The 19724-nt window shown below is 37.6% G+C and overlaps 3 protein-coding genes across 3 annotated transcripts; 1 reads left to right on the forward strand and 2 right to left on the reverse strand.

Annotated features, from left to right (window-relative positions):
* Positions 1–1785: 1785 nt before the first annotated feature.
* On the forward strand, positions 1786–3517 carry LOC116002683. The gene has a single exon (XM_031242848.1). It carries the CDS (start codon positions 2033–2035, stop codon positions 3173–3175), a length of 1143 nt encoding a protein of 380 aa, XP_031098708.1. The 5' UTR covers positions 1786–2032; the 3' UTR covers positions 3176–3517.
* Positions 3518–6510: 2993 nt separating this feature from the next.
* LOC116002389 (eukaryotic translation initiation factor 2 subunit gamma-like) lies at positions 6511–10519 on the reverse strand. The gene is made up of 9 exons (XM_031242517.1): positions 10402–10519; positions 9520–9665; positions 9320–9381; positions 8780–8892; positions 8596–8698; positions 8011–8238; positions 7706–7924; positions 7251–7511; positions 6511–7110 (listed from the first exon to the last, which is right to left on the reverse strand). Exons 2-9 carry the CDS (start codon positions 9623–9625, stop codon positions 6805–6807), a joined length of 1398 nt encoding a protein of 465 aa, XP_031098377.1. The 5' UTR covers positions 9626–9665; positions 10402–10519; the 3' UTR covers positions 6511–6804.
* A 769-nt stretch (positions 10520–11288) lies between these two features.
* Positions 11289–16095, reverse strand: LOC116002391 (UDP-glucuronic acid decarboxylase 2-like). Its single transcript, XM_031242518.1, has 8 exons — positions 15564–16095; positions 14202–14500; positions 13727–13874; positions 13525–13604; positions 13347–13430; positions 13055–13129; positions 12632–12724; positions 11289–11809 (listed from the first exon to the last, which is right to left on the reverse strand). The coding sequence occupies exons 1-8, from the start codon at positions 15823–15825 to the stop codon at positions 11591–11593; spliced, it is 1260 nt and encodes a 419-aa protein (XP_031098378.1). The 5' UTR covers positions 15826–16095; the 3' UTR covers positions 11289–11590.
* Between the last annotated feature and the right edge of the window lie 3629 nt (positions 16096–19724).

The following is a 19724-nucleotide window of genomic DNA, read 5'->3' on the forward strand; positions in this document are numbered from 1 at the left end:
AAATTGAGTTCGACTCCTTATGGGCAAAATTGTTTGGTTTATTGTTGAGTTACACACCACTATTTTCTTATGGTTTTGATTGATTTAACCTGAAAGATAATTTTACTTTCACTCAATTTAGCTTCTTACACTCTTTAATTAACCAAATTTTCACAAAAAAATACAAGTTATACAACACCCTAGTCCCTAGCTACAAGTCTACGACATATGAAGAGGGGAACAGTGACACGAAACCGTAGCATCCAACTCAACACATGTCAGCACTTGGGTTCAAGATTCACGAGGTATCTTATCAATCCACATCCAGACAAATTCCATGAAGATCCCCATGTGTATTGTAAGCTATCCTTCTAGCTTTTGCTTGCCCATTTTTTTTTTTTGGTTTTGAATACTACTTACTCTATTCAACGCAGTATATATTCATAACTACTTTCTTAACATACTAAAATATAAAGAGTCAATATTATTTTCGCTAAGGCTCGAACTCACAATTTCAGTAATTTATAGCTCAGTGACAATGGTGCTCCTAAATACAAAGATACATGTTTGAACTTAGTGGAACATTGACTTTTTGTATTTCAATAAATTGAGAAAGTATGTATGGACAGATGCTACAGTGTAATAGAATAAATAATATTCCGTATTTTAAAAATAAATAAATAGAAATACCCGATTCCACAACCCGAGTTGCCCCGACCCATTTTATAGCCAATCGGGTCATCCCCACGATCGTTTTCTCGAGTGTTAAAAAGGCAACTTTCTTTACGCAAACAATTCTCTGTGAATGTGCGCACGAAAATTAATGGTTTTTGGGGCAGTGCTGTCAATATGACCGTTTCCATTTCGTCCATATTTTAAATATTAATTAAAAATGTTAGAAAATACTATTTTTTTATTTAATAATCAACGTTAACATTACTATTATTGATTTTTCAATTTTCACGATGTGGTGGTTTAGGATTTTTTTTTTTTTAATTTTTTTTTTCAATTTTGACAACTTTACTTCCTAACATATTAAAGGCAACTCGGTTTTTCAAAACCAAAAAAAAAAAAAAAACATATTAAAGGCAACTCTAATATGTTAGAGTAGTAAATTTCAATTTTATTCTTATATTGATTAATAATTCTGGATGTATAATAAAGAGATAAGTTAGCCGACAAAATACTATAACAAAAAAAAAGTAAACTAATTTAGGTTGCTTTATTTAACATCATAGAAGAAATACGTTTAAGACTCTACATAAAGTCTGCAATTACTATCTAAAAGTGTATACTAAGTGAAGTTCGCATTGTAACATTAACCGACAAATGACCATAAAGAAGTAAACTAACTTAGATTGCTTGTATTAGACACCAATCACACCATAGAAGAGATACATTAAGACCCTATATAAAGCTCGTAGCTACTATCTAAAAGTGTGTACTAAGTGAAGTCTACCTTATAATTCTAATCGACAAATAATCATAAAGAAATAAACTAGCATCCGTTGTTAGTATTTAACACCACATAAAATATACGTTAAGACCCTAAGTTCGCAGTTGCTAGGCAAAGCTTGCACTGCGTGAAATCCACATTGTGAGCCTAATCGACAAAGACGAAGACACTAGACAACTCACATAAAAATTTTCATGATCTTTAATTGAAGTTACACTAATTTGACTAAGATGGAGCTCAAAGGTGCATTTATATTGATGTAATAAATTTCCAAAATGAGAACTAAACGGGACCAAACTCCGTTAATAATATAGGCAAGTTAAGTCAGGTTTCCACGTGCTCCTGGGGACTACCATCTCTGCCTGTGCCTTCTTGCTTTTCTTTTCTTTTCTCTATTGTATTCTTGATGGATTCTTCAATGCCCCCTTCTTGTTTTCATTCCACCCTTCATTTAACACTCCCTTTGACTATTTGTTTCCCTCACTGCTCCCTCTCTTTCTCCCCACTCCGCCATTGAACCCCAATCTATGCTACCACCCTGCATAAAGTTACAAACTTTACACTATTCTCCATTGGTGGCGCGTGGAAATCTCAAATATGGTGATGGAGGGGATTCGGGAAGATATGGGCGATGGTAGCATGCAATGTGTGAATCATCCGTACAAAAACAGTAGCCCAGGAGGGGTTTGTGCGCTGTGTTTGCAAGAAAAGCTTGGGAAATTGGTTTCTTCCTCTTTCCCTTCTGCCATTTTCCCCTCTTCTTCTTCTTCTTCAACCCCTTCTGTTAGATCTGAGATTGGGGGTGCTATTGCTTCATCTCAGCCTGTTCAGATGGCCAACAAGGCTGGGGAGTGTAATAATGGTGATCATCATCAGTTTGAGGCTGCTAGGAAGCCCAGAATACCCTTTCAGAGGAGGAAGAAGAAGGGGAATAATGGTGAGGCTTCTGGTACTGTTTTCAAGAGGAGTAAGTCTGCAAACACTCCAAGAAACAGGATGGGTTTCTTGGAAAATGATGAGAATGATGGGGATGATAGTATTAGCCCTAGGAAAAGGGGGTTTTGGTCATTTCTCTACTACTCAGCATCCAAGAAAATTGAGAAGCCTGGTGGGGGGGTTAAAGATTCCACCTTTCCCTCATCATCTGCCTCTGGGAATGGCTCAAATGTGGTGAGGGACAAGAAAAGAGAGAGCTTTGCAGTGGTGGAGGAGGAGAATGAGAGGTCTGATAATCAGGGTGCCCATGAGAGAAAGGTGTCAAGGTCCAGATCTGTGGGGTGTGGGAGCAGGAGCTTCTCAGGGGACTTGTTTGAGAGAATCTCAACTGGTTTTGGGGACTGCACTCTAAGAAGAGTTGAGTCTCAGAGAGAAGGGAAGCCCAAAGCCCCCTCTGTCCAGCACAGGAACAGTGGGGCTTCAGGCCAAGATTGCATCAGGGAAAGAGTCAAATGTGGAGGGATTTTCAGTGGTTTCATGATCATTGCATCCTCTTCATCTTCCTCATCAGATTGGGTCTCTTCTGAAGAGAATGGAAAGCCCACAAATCCTACAATCCCACCTTCATCTGTGGATCATCATCATCAGCTAGCTCATGGAAGGAGCAAGAACTGGGGATGGGCACTTGCAAGTCCAATGAGAGCTTTTACCAAGCCATCATCTACTGGGAAAACTGAAGCTTCAAACAAGAACACAACTCCCAACTTGGCTGCCATTCCTTCTTTGTTGACTGTCAGAAGCTAGAACAATGGCTTGGCCCCCTATGATGGAGTAAATCAGCTAATAATACTACTATAGAAAATTTTTAAATTTAATCCTCTTCTTTAAAATGTGTTTATTATTATTATTATTATTATTATTATTATCCTTGTTTGTATCTGTTTGACAATGTTCAGTAACCTAAGTTGATATTTATGTCTATTTCATCTTTCTTTTGCTGTCAACACTGGGTTTGGATTCCATTCATGGAGTTCATGTCTGTTTCCATTCACAACCACCTGATTTTCTTGGATGTGATCCAATCCAGTCATGTAATATGCTCATAGCAACATTATCAATAAGAATAATTGCTCATTTTGCCAATGACAATGTTGCTTTGACCTTGAATTATGGATGGGTATTTTCTTTTCTTTATTGTATAAACCTAAGGAATCCTAAAAGGGTTTGCACCTCAAACTCGAGCATCCTCATTTGTCCTTATCCTTGAGTCTTTACAAAGGAGTAAATTATGAAATTATTGAAATATGTTTCACCGGCTTCAATTCCTAAAATACTTGTAGACTAGTACCCACAATGGAACGTAACATATTCATAACACTCCTTTCGTTAGGGTTTGCACCTCAAACTCGACCGGCCTCTTTTGTCCTTATCCTTGAGTCTTTACAAAGGAATAAATCGTGAAATTACTGAAATATGTCACCAGTACCCACAATGGAACATATTCATGACACTGCTTTCGGTAGGATTTGAACTCGCACACTACAATTGCCAGCAAAGCTGTCAACCAAGTGAGCTGTGCCCGAGTCAACCTTTTAAGGAGTTCTTGGATTCATAATTGAGTTGGTATGTTTCATGGTTTTGTGCATGGGCTTTAATTTGTAGTAGTAGTTGTACTAAAAGATGTGGATCCCTTCACATACTCATGTCTCTATCTAGGGGTCTCTCTAATGCCTGTGCCACACTTTTAGCTGGCCAAAAGCCAAAACAAATCATAAAGAAAGAGCCCTCAGCTCATGTGCAAGGATGCACAGGCCATCTGATGGGTAATTAAATATTATTATTAAAACTAAAAATGAAAATTTGAGTGGCAAAAAGCAAAAGGAAACAAATGGTGAGCAGTTTGAGTGAAATGTCAAAGCACATGTTTGGTAGAGAGGTCAAGATCAAGGGTGCAAATAAGCCAAAGATAGTGTAATGGAAAGCTTTTGCTTAACTAGCATTTTCATGATATGCTTTTTTTTTTTTTTTTCCAAACTCATCACATCTGTTCCTTTTTGTCAACACCTAGATGGGAAATTGTTCCTTTCTGCATCTGTCATTAAAATTTGATAATCACTTATATTAATCCCTCTGTGTGTGTGTGAAATGGGCAAACTGATGCATGGGCTTGGGATTCTCTGGTGATTGCTGTAAACTGCATGGGAGATGACTGTGATGGCCACAACTGGCATTATTGATGCTACACTACACCAACTCAGCATGCAACTATGCAAGCCTCTAATAGTATAAGGGGCATCCTCAATAGTGGTAGTTTTTGAGAATTTTTTGTAGGTGCATGTGCACCAGGGAGCAATTTTATTGACAAAGGTGGGACCTACAAATCTGACAAAAACCGGGAGAAATTTCATTGGCAAAGGTGGGGTCCATAGATATGACAAAAACCATCCTCTCTCAGCGAGGATCAAAATTATTCTCTCTCCTCCCTCTCTCTTCCACATCAGATTCCCACCAGCAAAAACCAAGCAAATACTGGGGATGCTCTAATGTTAAGTTGGGTTTGTTTCTAGAAGTGACACCAGTACGAGTTTCATTAATACTTTTAAAGATATGACAAAAAGAAAGTAGATAAGTGAATTGATTTAGTTTTAATCTATGGAGACTAAAAACTCAAAAATTTCAGAAAACAATTTAGATTTATTATTCTCCAAAACGAGACAAATCCCCACATTGATATCACTAATTCATTAATTGATTGGCTCTTTGCATCCGGGTGGTGGTGCCATACTAATTTACCATTTTTACCTAGTAAAGCTATTTAATATCAAATCTTCAACTAAAAAAATGAGTGTCATTTTAACTGAGATTTACAGTTTGGGGATGGAAATAAATACATTTTCCTATGAACAGAAAAAAAATGGAGATTTTGTGTGTGTGTATTACATGAGAAAGAGACGTATGATTGCGAAGAGGACCCCAACAACACAAGGGAGGTGGAGAGAGGGTGTGCTGAGTAACAGTAAGTTTGGGTGACGGATAGGAAATCTAATGCAAACTCAACTCCATCATAAAGGACACTCTACTTTTTAAATGCAACCAAAAGCTTTTTGGAAATTTGCTTATTAAATGCCTGTTTTGGGACCACATAGAAAGGGTCCAGTCGGTGCACCAGACACTCCTCCACTATGGTGTCGAGTCGGGTGCAAATTATATCATGAATTAAGTCGACCTTGTATGATAGACTTTAATCTAAAATAATCTTTAGATTGTGTAAATAAATTAAAGGTACATAACATGTTAACTACAGACACATAATAAGTTAATTGCATACATAATATTTTAACAATATATTATATGTCTACAGTTAACAATGTTATATGTCTTCAATTTATTTACAAGCACATAAAGTGTTAACTACAAATACAGAATATGTCAAGACACATAATTTTTCAACCAGGGTCCACAATGCAAGATGGACGTTGATCCAAAGTATGAAAATTGGTGTGAGGACCCTAAAGTCACAAGAGAATATGGACAAGAAAGGTTCAGTCATGTCTTCGTTGCCTTATTTAAAGATCTTGACTAGAGGCGGTAGTGTGGGTTCTGAAACCTACTAAAGCATGTATGGGATCCAAGGATACTGGAAGGTTTGAATATGGGATCCAAGGATGCTGGAAGGTTTAGATTGAATCCCTTGTGCTCACATGAAGACTAGAATCTGACCGGTGGATTGATTGTGCTGGATCACCTAATTTTTTTATTTTTATTTTTAAAAGGTTCAGTTGGAAGTAGATGAAACGGTGCAACCACTTTCAACACTTCCCAATCAACCCTCCCTGCCGCTGATAACCATGCCCCAGTTGCACACTAGACATTAGACAAGGGGACGTCTTATCCTCCAATATCCATGTTTGGTTCACACTCAAAGGGCATGTGATTGTATCTCCGACAGGATACACTCCCGCAAGGAGGATATGCAATCCCGCATGTTAAGGGCAAAATCAAAACATGACACTGTTTTCTTAAACTTAAACATTAAAACTGTAATCACATTAGTTTTCACAATGAGTGACCATAAACAACTGTGTTATCAACATATATAAAACCAAGCAACCTCAGTGCGTATATAATCAAAATGGAAGTAAACGGAAATTGCTTCACAGGTTAACTCAATATGATGAAATTGACATCCAGAAAGAGACTAATGAATTACAACATACAGTACACTCCAACAAGGCAAATATGTTGAGTAGAAAAAGAAAAATATAATTGGGAAAAAACAACACGACAATATAGTGTGATTTAGTATTCAAAATTCAGAATGACAAAAAAATCTCTTCTACCGACTTTTTTTTCCAACAGAGTTTCTTGTCCTCCCATGTTTTAATCTCAAGTCTTTTGTAGATTCACAAGTTCTCCAAAAATGTTGACTTACATCACTCGAATGGGGCAGGGGGGACATCGAGAGTAATTCCGGCTTGAATTTGGCCCCAACCAATAAGTCGCCAATGCTTCTCAATTCTCCGACTGAGAGCAATTTTCTCGCCTTTGCTGGTGCACACAGGAGATGTCAACTGAAGTTTTGCAAACACATTCTTGACAGCAACGACTCGGGCCCCAGTCGACATAGATCCTATATTCAACATTAGTATTTCTCCCTTTGTCAACTTGGTGACCTTGCCCTGCTTTTCTGACTCTTTTGTTCTGACACCCAAAAGGCGTCGCAACAGAAAGAAATTCACCTGCAGTAAAGGAGACAAAAATATATTGGTAAATGATGGTGAAGATAAAAAACACATATTGGGTTCAACGCCAAACCAAGTGAACTTAGAAAACAACCGATACAAGTATAGGAAAAACAGTCCAATGAACTACCCTTTACCTCTAGCTCACTAAAAATGTCTGGAAGTGACCCAACCTCACCAAGGACTTGTCCCACCAATCGATCAGCACGTGTCAGTGTGGGGTCCATGGTTGTGCCAACTCCAATTAAGCCTCCAGGCACAGCAAACTGGAGTTCATTCTGCTCAGCATACAATGAAACTATTCTAGAGTATATGGGGGTGCATTTGATGTTTCCACTCTCATCCTTGACAACAATACCAGGACGAACCTCAATTTTTTGATTAACCTTCAAAACACCCTGCACAATGAATTGAATATCCTTGAATCACTAATCCCAGTAGAACTCCCATGGAAATCCAACATGTCTATAAGTTAGTCATGACCATTAGTAACTACAGTGAGAAGACCAAATAACAAAAAGGAAAGTCACATTCTTAATCAGTGATTACTTCACAAATCTACAACTTAAAGACTTCAAAATAACAAGCATACCTTCAAGATACTGCCACCAGCTACGCCACCTCTGATTTCATCAACTTCAAAACCAGGTTTATTAACATCAAAAGAACGGATAACAATCATGTTTGGTGCTGAAGTGAAGTTCCGTTCTGGAATAGGGATTTTCTTCACAATATATTCGCACACAACATCAATGTTATACTTCAATTGAGCAGATATAGGTACCACTGGTGCACCATCAGCAACTGTGCCCTGAAAAATACAATTAATATGGTTTGATACTCCTGAATATGATCTATTAGAGGAACCTAGACCAGACCTCAGTTAAACCCACTAACCTGAATGAATTTCTGAATGGCCTCATGCTGGTTGATGGCAACATTTTCCTGCACTAGATCAACCTTGTTCTGAAGAATGATTATATGTTGGAGGCGCATAATTTCAACAGCAGCTAAGTGTTCCGAAGTCTGAGGCTGAGGACAGCTCTCATTGGCAGCAATTAGAAGTAAAGCTCCATCCATGATTGCCGCTCCATTAAGCATAGTAGCCATGAGAATATCATGGCCCTACAAGAAAGGAAGAAAAGGAAAGATTGTCATTTTATATCTGATAATGCATTGTGATGGATGAAACACTTGATGTATAAAAACAGGCACAACTGTTGAAAGGGCAAACAAATATTGACACTTGCTTAGTTTCATGCAATGGATGTTGATTGAAAATTCATGCTCTATTTCAGACATATGTTAGGGATCAAGACCAAAGAAAATGATTTGCATTAAAAGATTGACAGATAAGAATACTTAATTGGCAAAGTTGTAGGGTACAAGGTTGTATAGCTGGAGCAATGAGGCAATTGGATAATGATGAAAATCCAATTATAAAAAGAAAGAATCCCATGGGATATTCTGTTAGGAGCTTACTGGGCAATCAACGAATGACACATGCCTCAGCAACTTCATCCTGCAGTTCTCAAAACCAGGCACATCGCACATAGGACTATCTTCTTTTCCACTTCCATATGCCCTACAAAATGATATTGTATGTAACAGGGAAGCTACTAGACTGAATCAACAAGACAGCCTCCCTTCCCATTCAGAAACTTACTTGTAGCACATAGGTCTAGGGCAACGGTCTTCTTCGCATTTATATATCTTTGCATTGGCATATCCAAGCTTAATTGTAATATTACGTTCAAGCTCATTTTTAAAACGAACAGTCTGCAAAAACAAGGTATATTACCAAAATTTTCAACTATCTTTTCTGACAACTATTCTTTCTATATAAAACTACTACATCATTTACAAAGAATATGAAAAAATTGAAGTCAGTCCAACCAGCAAGTATAGATTTGCTTCAGATGAGACAACTCAGCTAACACAAGCATTGCATATACACTGAAATAACCATTCTAAAACACTTTTTTCCCAACACATTAGAAGTTTTATATGCATATATTAATCATTCTCCTAGGGAACTACATTTTTATGGCTTCAAACAGAAAGACTAGCAGCACTACTTAGTTATTCTTTAACCAAGCTTCATACTTAATTGTATCCAAGTAAGAGTGACTACAGACTACACAGAAAATAAGGCTTCTCAAAGCCTAAGCACTTATATGTACAAACTCAACATATTGTGACAAACCTGGACACCGGATATGGCTTTTACAACTGTTGACTTCCCATGGGCCACATGACCAATGGTCCCTGAAAATAGAAAATTGAACTTAGTATTGAATGCATGACAATAGCAAAAGCTTGCCTGCTTGCAAAATATACACATAACTTATAACTATGTATGCAGGACAATATGATAGCTGCAGTTTCAAACTGCAATGAACTTACCAATGTTTATTGTTGCCTGACGAGAGATCACCTCAGGTGATAGTGGATGTAGCTGTGTTACATCCAACTTACTTAGATCCTGCTCCATCAATCCTTTTCTAGACATTTTGCTGCCCTTTACTTCAGTATCCACTCAAATTTCAATTCTGGAATTGTAAGAAGTGAGACAAAGAACGTCATTCTAAGAACAAACATTTAATTTCCATAGAATCTTGCATTTACATGTAGGTCCATGTCATTCAAAGAAAATCAATAAACCTAGTGTACACATCACCCATAAAAGCACAGAAACATATGGAGCAACTTCATCATCATAAAGGTCCCATTACATATGAAGGGAACCAATAACATAACATAATCTCCAAAAGAGACTAATTTCCCCTCGGACTGGGGAGAGGCACACTTTGCTCCATCTAGTCCAACATCCCAACTTCTTCCATGACTAAGATTTGTTGAATATAGAGCCAAGTAATCCAATCCAGCACATATGCAGTTCAGATTTCCCATTAAACAGGGTGAATTCAAAGCAGATAAACACACTCAGTCAGCTAGAAATCACACGAAATATACATAAATACAGCTGAGGTCTAGGTTACGCACGCCCACTGTAGCATTCGAAAGCGTTCTCAACTCTCTAAATCCCAATTCACCATATTCATGTTTACATTGCGAGTTCGCTCTCACAACAAATCAGAGGTTATAGAACAGCAACATAGGCTTAAAAATAACACCAACTAATTTCCAATAATGACGAGCTTAAACACCGCCCCCAAAAAACCTAATCCCCTGACCTCATTTCGCGTATGTAAAAATTTTCATTTCAACAAACCGAGAGACAGAGGTAATAAGTGCGTGTGTGTGCGCGCGAGAGTGTGGACTCACCGGAGAAATGGCGCTTCCACCGGCCGTCGAGAGTGCAGTGGGGTTTTCGAGGGTTGAGCAAAGCGAGAGAGACGACGCAATGAGAGTGGTCAAGTAGGCCTGTAGCTGAAAGAACACATTCCTCAAAGTGGAATGGGGAATATATCAAATGTGTGAAGACAAACACACTACTTTCCTATCCGGTATTCAGATGGCCCAACGAAGGTTGGCCCAAATTTGTTAAAAAGAGTGGCCCAATATTTATGTTCCCTCAAACCCAGTTCTCATTTTTGTTCTTCTACTTAGGCTATCTCCACTAGTGATTTTTTATTTTTTTTTTCACAATTTTTGAGAAAAAAAATGATGTGGAGGAGAGAGGGTGAAAAAAGAGAAGGAGTGAGGTTGGGGCCTGCGTGGAAAAGAAGAAAGGCAATTTCCGCGATTTCACCTGCAAAAACTAATCAAAAATCTCAACTATTGAAGATGCTCTTAGAAATGAAAAATTCACTTGATTCCAATAGGGTCGGGGCCTACAGTTTCATTGTTCCTATTTTATTTTTTTTTTGCCCAAATTATCTATTTCGGATGCTTGAAGGCCCCGCTGACCCGAAGTGATTTAGAAAGAGTCTTCTTTATAATTTTATGATGAACATGGTTACGTGTTAATGTGTTATTGTATCACTCGAAAATAGATTATATAACATTAGACATTTCATCAAATTTCTCCCTTTTACAAGTGAGAACATTTTGAATTAAATTTGGCCAATTTAAAATGTTGAGAAGCTTGTTTCAAAAGAAGAAATGTTGATAAGCTAAGATTGCTCAACTTAATAGTTCAAAGTTGAAAGTAAAATGTCACTATACTTTAGTTGGATAAAACATTGAAGAAAATAAAACAGCAAGACAAATAAGAAGAGGAATGTATACATTTTTAAAAAAAAATTACTTAATCAATAGTTGTTTCATGATACATGTTCTTGTATCACTCAAAATAGATTACATTACTAGTATACTAAAATTACTGTTACAGTATATTTTTACTCCCTGAAGACATTATTCTCAAAGCACTAAATACAAATTTACCAAAAAAAAAGAAAAGAAAAAGACTAGACTCATTCTAATGACTATTTTCCAATTATTTGCCATATTATTTCCACATTTCTACATTTTTTCTTATTTCATTTAATGATGAGACAAACGAAGCTTTATATTACTGAGTGTCGACGCCGGAGACGAACTTTTCGTCGCCGAATATCCGTTTCCGGAAGTCGGAAACCATGAGCGGAAGCCCCTCCCGGAGGGAGATTGTGGGCTCCCATCCAAGGTGTTGTTTGGCTCTTGTGATGTCTGGCTTTCTCTTGTGAGGGTCGTCTTCCGTGTTTGGCTTGAACTCTATCTTCGCATTTGGATCAATTGTGTCTTGCACAACCTGCACATTAAATTAACCTCAATTTATTAATTTACAAAAATTATAAGATTAGCTTATTGGTTAGTGTAAATGACCATTATATTAAAGATTGAGTATGATTAAAGAAATTTTATATTTGATATTTAACTCCTATTGTACTTGAAGTTTAGTGCCATTTCCATTATTAGTACACCATTATGAAAATTGAAACTATAGGTGCACCACTTTTGTGATGAAATCCTACTGAATTTTGTCATATGATTTGTGACTGAGCAAAATTTATGCGAAAATTTTACAATAATATGTGATGTGAATGGACAACTTTGTCCATACATTTTAGTCACTTGACGTGGTAGAATTTACTAGAATTTCAATTTGTTAGATTTTATCTAAAACACCAAAAGTATGAAAAAAGAAAAGTCATGCGCTTATTAAGGTATCCCTAATAAGGATTTGTTACGATTTTTTTGTGAGGTGGATGAGAGAGATATAGGAGAGAGAGTGTATGAGTATGTTACAACATGAAGGCTTTTTTGGACTTATGGTGGATCCCATTGAAGAAAAAGCGAGGATGGTGTGTGTTTCCCACATCAATAGCGCCCATCGAGTTCATTTTATCATTTTTTTTTCTTGTTTCTTTTTTTTTTTTAATCTTTTTCCCCTCTTTCTCTTCCCCTCTCTTACTTGACACGAAAAAGTTTGACAAGAAACTTCAAATGTTGGGGTTGCTCTAAATGGACTCGATATAACAAAATCTGATGAGATTTTATTGAAATGAACAAAAATAGAAATAAAACTCATGGAACTAAAATTGGTGATAACACTAATCCATAATAAATGTACCTTTGCCAATTCAAGCATTGTAAATTCACCAGGATTCCCAAGATTGAATGGACCAACATGATCACCTTCCATCAATCTGATTAGGCCTTCTACCTGTTCATTAAACACAATACAAACTAAGATTCATACCCATCAAAAACATATATTAATCTTGGGTATCTAATCTTATCTAATCTAACTATGTGTTGATTTACACAAGATTAAATACAAAAATACTTTACAAGTTTCGCACATTTCACGTATGCGCCATATGCGTCTGTAGTAGTACAAATGCATATTACCCGCTACTACATGCTCGAATGTCACATTTTGTACTAATGCAAAAAGAGTGGTTATCAACTTACCAAATCATCCTTCAAACAAACAAAAAAAAAAACAAAAAAAAAACAAACAAACAAACAAAAACAAAAACAAAAAACTTACCAAATCAGAAACATACTGAAAACTCCTAGTCTGCTTCCCATCTCCATACACAGTCATAGATTCCTTTCTTAATGCCTGCACAAACAATCACATCAAACTTGGATATTAAAGAACAAGCCAATGAGAGAGTACAAAAAAAAAAAAAAGAAGGGAACATGATAATTTTTAATCAATCAAAGTATTGTAAAAAAAATATAATACTCCGTAATAATGAAGTAAAAAGTGAGAGTACATGCAATATTACTTCAACAGAATACGTTACGTTCATATATAACTAAGTTGGGTTGCAAACCTGAGCAACAAAATTGCTAACAACACGACCATCATCGAGGCACATACGCGGTCCATATGTGTTAAAGATTCTAGCAATTCTTACCTGCAGATCAAAACAACATTATACCCACAACATTTTTTATCCTTACTTTTGTAGTTTGTGTTACACAAGGACAGAGACATGCAGATGAGACAACCTCAATGTTGAGTCCTCTATGGTAATCCATCGTTAATGTCTCAGCTGTACGTTTTCCCTCATCATAACAACTCCTAACACCTGTGCACAGGTACCAGGTTATGCTTCTGCACCAGACAGTTGATTAAGGTAATGAAGAAATTGCCCGTGCGGGCAACTCAGTTGGTTCAAGGAAATGAAGAAATTAATAATGTTGAGCTTACCAATGGGGTTGACATTGCCCCAGTAAGTCTCGGTCTGTGGGTGCTCCAAAGGGTCACCATACACCTCACTGGTACTTGTCAGCAAGAACCGAGCACCAACCCTCTTTGCTAAACCCAACATGTTTAATGTTCCCATCACATTTGTCTTGTGATCAGGCCACTTTAAGTCAAGAAAAAACACTTCCAATTCATAATCATATGTACCCATCAAACAAATTTAAAACATGAAAATTCTGTGCAGCCAGGTCCAAATTCATCAGACAATTGACTTAGTAATTAATCACAAGGTTATAAATTTGACTCCAGTGGAAGTGGCCTATTGGCCTTCTTGATTTGAACTGGTCAGTTATGGTAACCTATGCTGGTTTACCTTAATCCTTTATTGGCTAGGGTCGTACAGTTTTGAATAATTATTACGAGTTTCTCATAAAATAATTTAAAACAATGAAAATTGTGGAAAGAGATGTGAGGATATGATGGTCTTGACAGGGTTGTACTTGTAATAGACAGGCGATGCAGGGCAGGCCAAATGGTAGATCTGGTCTACTTCCAACAAGATGGGCTCGACGACGTCGTGGCGGATGAGCTCAAACCGTGGGTTTCCGAAATGCTGCAACAGGTTCTCTTTCCGGCCGGTGAAGAAGTTATCGATCACTATTACACTGTCGCCCCGAGCTATCAACCGGTCCACAAGATGGCTCCCCACGAACCCGGCTCCCCCGGTCACCAATATCCTCAGCCCCTTTCTCTTCAACTCCATCGGAATTCTTCCACCTGAATTGTTCATCACGCCAAATCACAAAATGCACATGTTCTTGAATTTTATTTTTACATATTATAAGATTCGTATTTCTATATATACACTTTATAATTTTACATGAAACACGTTTACATGTTTCACATAAACATGCGTCTTATCCGTACTGCCCATATAACTAATAGTATCTTTTTTCTTTCTTTTTCCTTTTTTAAAAATTTCATTATAACTAATATTTTTAGCTAAGCACTTTGTGCAATAATGATTCTCTAATATAGAAGGTCATGAGATTGAACTACAATGTAATAAGGTCAGTTATATTCAAAAAAAAAATAGTATCTTTAAATAAAGAAATATCATACTTAAACTTGTTATACAATTGTATATATGTTACATCATCTTTAGAGAAAGATCATGTGACACTAGCTAACTAGGCGTGCCATTTGGGTAGATCAAATAGTCAAAATAGTAACTACCTCCCCGTTAAACGTCATTTTCTTTCACATGTCACTCCTGATTCCCTCCATCTTGTATATATATATTTTTCAACAAATTAAGCTTTTTTTCAACAAATTAAGCAGAGATTTAAACGCAAATAACATTTGGGCTCATTAGTCCACGATATAACTTGCGAGGGTGGACACAAACTACAAATTATGTACACAAACTACAAATTATGTATCTTACATTGTAGACTCTATTCTAAAATAATTTTTAGATTATGTGTATGTAATTGACATATACACAATATGTTAATTGCAAACACATAATATTGTTAACATGTACCTTCAATTTTATTTATAGACATACTTAAATTGTTAATTGCATATACATAATATGTCAACTAACGTATAACTTTTATACCTTGTTCACAATGTAAAATAGACCTCGGTCCATAATAATGGTATTGGACAAAAACATGGTGGGTGTAAAGAAGATTTCTTCGTGAAGGCCCAAAATTAAGGAAACAAATCATTGCCATGATCCATGGATATGCATGCATTATATTGTGCTTTGAATTACTGCAAATAATATTAATATTAATGAAAAAATAAGAAAAAAGTGTTGGAGACTTCATGCCTGCGTTCACGGCGTGCTGCGAGGTCTGAGACGTCTCGTACATCACTCTCCGAGGAATGATCGGAGTCGCCGACTGGGCCGCCGAGATCCCGGCGCCAGGCGAGGGGCCGAACGTGAACATGATCGCCGACAGGCCGACGCCGACGAGAAGGCAGAGCACGCGTTGCTCTTGGAGGACGTAATGCACGGCGGACGACGGCGAGAGACGCCTGCTGCGAGGAGGGGGCTGTCTGCGGCTGTGCGTGTGGATGATGTCAGCCATCGGAGAATCGGAAGATCGGTAGAAAAAAACCTAACGCGAAATCGAATTGAGAAAATGCTGGGAAGATCGGAGGTAAAAGGAAGGAATTGAAGACGAAAGGGGGGCGATTACGTTGGTTTAATTTGTGTGAGAATGGAATTGAATTGAAAGGAAACACAAAACGATGGCGAGGAGGAATGGATGCTTTTGCATGAATTTTGGGAGTGATGAGAAAGATCGATGAAGCTAAGGATTGGAGGTAGTGCCCTGTGCAGTGCTCACCTCTGCCTTTACACTTTCATCTTCATGATACAATTAAACACCATTTTGGGTATTTTTTAAGCTCTTTTTAATTTTAATAATAATAATAATAATAATAATAATAATAATAATATAAATCTAAAAACATAATAAGTGTGAATGATTGAGTGTATTCAAAAAATAATAATAATAATTTAATAGAAAGATAAATGATTGAGTGTTGTGCTTAAAAGAGTTAAATTTAGTTAGCTGATCATAGCAAATCTGGTAAGGCTAAATATTGACAAGATAATTAATATTTTACATCTCAACACCCCAATGAAACAAGATACCTAACAAAAGATTAAATAGTAATACTAATAATGTAAATACTAATATAGTAAATAATTAAATTACAAAAACTCTTTGGACAACTAATCCATCGACGGGTGGGGGTTGTGTACAGTGTACTTGGTGAAAATTATTGTTTACTTCTTCTTGGAGATAGCGACAATGCAATGGAAGTGTAGATGGAGTGAAATTTAGCACATCTATTAATGTCATGATAAAAATATGCAATTAAGTCAATTTATTAGTTGAGGAACGTGGATAAATGAGCAAATTATATTTTTAGTTGTCAGCATTGTCGCATTTTGTTTTTTGAAAACAGCATTGTCGCATTTAATTTCATTAAAGTGTATTTAAATTTGGTTTTATTTTCCTGAATGTTTTAGTGTTAGGGTACTTTCAATGAAAATGAAGTCAAATGAAAATATTCATTATAGTCCACACAAAAAAAGGACCCAATTTGACGGAAAATATCTTCATAATTTTTTAGTCCGAAGACATTTTCCAGATTCTTTATTTTCCATCTTTCTTCCCTCTTTTTTTTTTTAAAGTTAGTTTCGGATTATTATTATTATTACAACCGTCATCACAACCACCAGACCATCACAATCACCACCACCACCACCAACATCACCATCACCACCACCACCATTACCACACCACACCCGTCACCATTACCATACCACACTACCACACCACCACCACCACTACCACTACCACCACCATCACCGCATGTTATTGTTGTTGTTGTTGTTGTTGTTATGTTCATTTTCAAGAAAATGAACTAAAAAGAAAAAATGCAAGTTTCATAACTTTAAGTCAAATAGAAAAAGATAGTTTTATGAATATCCAGTTAAACACAATAAAATTAAATTATTTTTAAAAAATGAGTCATTTTCTAAACATCATTTTCCGATTATTTTTTTCAGATTTCCAAATTGTCCCTAGATAATTTTACCAAATATTTGTAATTCAATAAATCTTACTATTTTAACTGCTACTTACATTGAAAACAACCTAAGTGGTGCAGTTGAATATGAATCTTAAGGGTTTTAACAACCACGTACAAAACCATGTCATTACTTTTCAAAAAATAATCATAATAATAATAATAATCATCATCATCGAAAGACACACCAAATCAAAATAACTTTTTTTAGAGCAACCTCATTATATAGTTTAAGTTTTTTTCTTGATTTTTACAAGTCAAAGTAAGAGAGATAAGGTCTCACGCGTCATGATGGGCGCATAAGAGCATCACCAATAGCAATTTTTTTTTAATTTTTAGTATGATTTTTGAGAAAATAAGTTGATGAGAGCGAGAGAGAGAGAGAAGTCTACTTGCAAGGCATGGGTAACTTATGGCACCCACCAAAATCTCTGAAGTTCGTGCCCTAGGCGCATACAGCACAACCCGGCGTCCAGCCAGGCATGTTAGAGAGGATTTTTTTTTCAATTTCTTCCCCCTTTTTGTCTTTCCTTCAATCTTCTTTTTCATAAAAAACTACAACTATTGAGGATGCTCTAAGTGATGCCAACGCGAGAAACTTAGTTTATTTCGCTCACCATGTAGATTTCACAAAAAATCACATCTTGAAAGGCATCCTCAATTTTATCTCTCATATACTCTCTTTCCTTCACATCATCTTAAGCCACACAAAAAACCAACTACAATTTTTTTTTTTTTGTGTCAAAGATAACGTGGAGAAAATATGGTATAGGAGAAATAAAATTGGGATTTTCCTGAAAGATGTGGTTTCACCTTATTATAGGCATGTGAAGAAATATGTTAGAACACATTTTGGAAGTTGCTGAAATTATTGGATAGATTTGTTAGTTAATCTTCAAAATAAAATGTTGACATTTTTAAACTCAAATTTAAGTTTTGGTGTCTTTAGAAAATTTGTAGCATTATGAGTTAGCTTTCAAAAGTCACGTGAATAATCTCAATCGCCTGATAAAAGATCGATCAAAAAATTAGGCAATCGTCAACTGTTGCAAAAATTCATATTTTAACGATCATCATAGATAAAAAAATTTGTAATACTTTCTAAACTCCTTGTAATGTGAACTCGTCTAATCTCATCTCTTGAAAAAGTAACATCTTTTAATAACACTTAACATACTCTTAAAAAATTACTCCGTATTATAGTGATAGTAATTTATCAAGTATTAGGTTTGATGGATAAATACTACCCGGGTCTACCACGGGTCTACCCCGGAGCGGAAATAGGGGGCCAACCCGGGCCCACATGATTGGGCCGTATTGGGCCCAAGTTGACCCCTCGGGGTCGACTTAGCCGACCCCGGCCCATGGCTTGACCCCTCGGGGTCGACTCAAGGGCAACCCCGGCCCATGAGTCGACCCCGGGGTCGTCTTGGCCGAGCCCCGGACTCGACCACGGCCTGGGGGTCCCGACTTGACGCGCTCTTCTCGGCGCAAGACTCGGTCTTAGGCCGTTAGAGTGGTTCTCTCCGAGCGGTTGGGCCTAGGAATTAGTATAAAAACATGCAACATTGTCTTATTGAGACATCTTCTTCATACTTTGTCCTAACGACATTCTTGTCTTGTTATTACCAATCTTGTAATAGCTTTATCCATTATTCAATATACAAAATACCTCCGAGGTACACTTTGATCCGTTACTTGTCATACCCCCTATAATCTTATCGGGTTTATTGATTCGGGCTACCCGGGTTAATTAAATCCATCATTGGTGCTTTCATTGAGAGCTCGACGTACAAGCTCAAGCGTGCTATTCCTTTTTTCCACTAGCTATGGCAAGATCTGGATCCAACTCCGGCAACTCCCACGGCTCGCATGGTAACCGCGCTCCCTCCCGGGCCGGTGAACTTAACGGGACTGCGAGTCGCCAAACCCTGCCCGTGAGGTCGACCGGCGACCTCCGAGACGTCATCAACTATAACCGTCAGGCCGGGCCGACCCCGCCCCCTCCACCTCCATCCCTGGGCTTCCAGGAGGGAATGGCCGCGCTCCGGCAAGCCACAACTGTGTTGACACAAATCTTAGACGGGCTTCAAGGCAACCTCGAGGCTCACCCACACGGTCCGTCACGACGAGAGGAGGGTCCGAGCACCCGCCGACCTCGCACACCCGAACCCCACGTCAGCGAGGAGGTCAATTCACCTCGGCCCTCAGCAAGGAGGGGAGGAGACGAGGCCCCTCGAGGTCGGCCTACGCAACGCGAGACAGGAGGAGCCCGACCAACCCGGGCTACCAAGTCCGCTCTTGGACGATTGGGCACACGGGTCCCAATCCACGAACGCCTCGACTTCGGACCCCCTAATGAGGCGCCCGCCGAGGGGTCGGC

The sequence above is a fragment of the Ipomoea triloba genome, chromosome 13 (assembly GCF_003576645.1).
Source record: "Ipomoea triloba cultivar NCNSP0323 chromosome 13, ASM357664v1".
Classification (NCBI taxonomy): domain Eukaryota; kingdom Viridiplantae; phylum Streptophyta; class Magnoliopsida; order Solanales; family Convolvulaceae; genus Ipomoea; species Ipomoea triloba.

Bases quoted from the DNA above. Each gene is read 5' to 3' on its own strand.
- LOC116002391 (XM_031242518.1), bottom strand. From the start codon at position 15,825: ATGGCTGACATCATCCACACGCACAGCCGCAGACAGCCCCCTCCTCGC. The intron at 14,501-15,563 runs GCATGAAGTCTC...TGAACAATTCAG, and splicing joins GCAGCACGCCGTGAACGCAG to GTGGAAGAATTCCGATGGAG. The intron at 13,875-14,201 runs ATATCCTCACAT...TGGCCTGATCAC, and splicing joins ACAACCCTGTCAAGACCATC to AAGACAAATGTGATGGGAAC.
- LOC116002389 (XM_031242517.1), bottom strand. From the start codon at position 9,625: ATGTCTAGAAAAGGATTGATGGAGCAGGATCTAAGTAAGTTGGATGTA. The intron at 8,893-9,319 runs GTTTGTCACAAT...TTGTTTTTGCAG, and splicing joins AAGCCATATCCGGTGTCCAG to ACTGTTCGTTTTAAAAATGA. The intron at 7,512-7,705 runs GTATGCTTGTTA...TTCATTGTGCAG, and splicing joins CTGGTGGCAGTATCTTGAAG to GGTGTTTTGAAGGTTAATCA.
- LOC116002683 (XM_031242848.1), top strand. From the start codon at position 2,033: ATGGTGATGGAGGGGATTCGGGAAGATATGGGCGATGGTAGCATGCAA.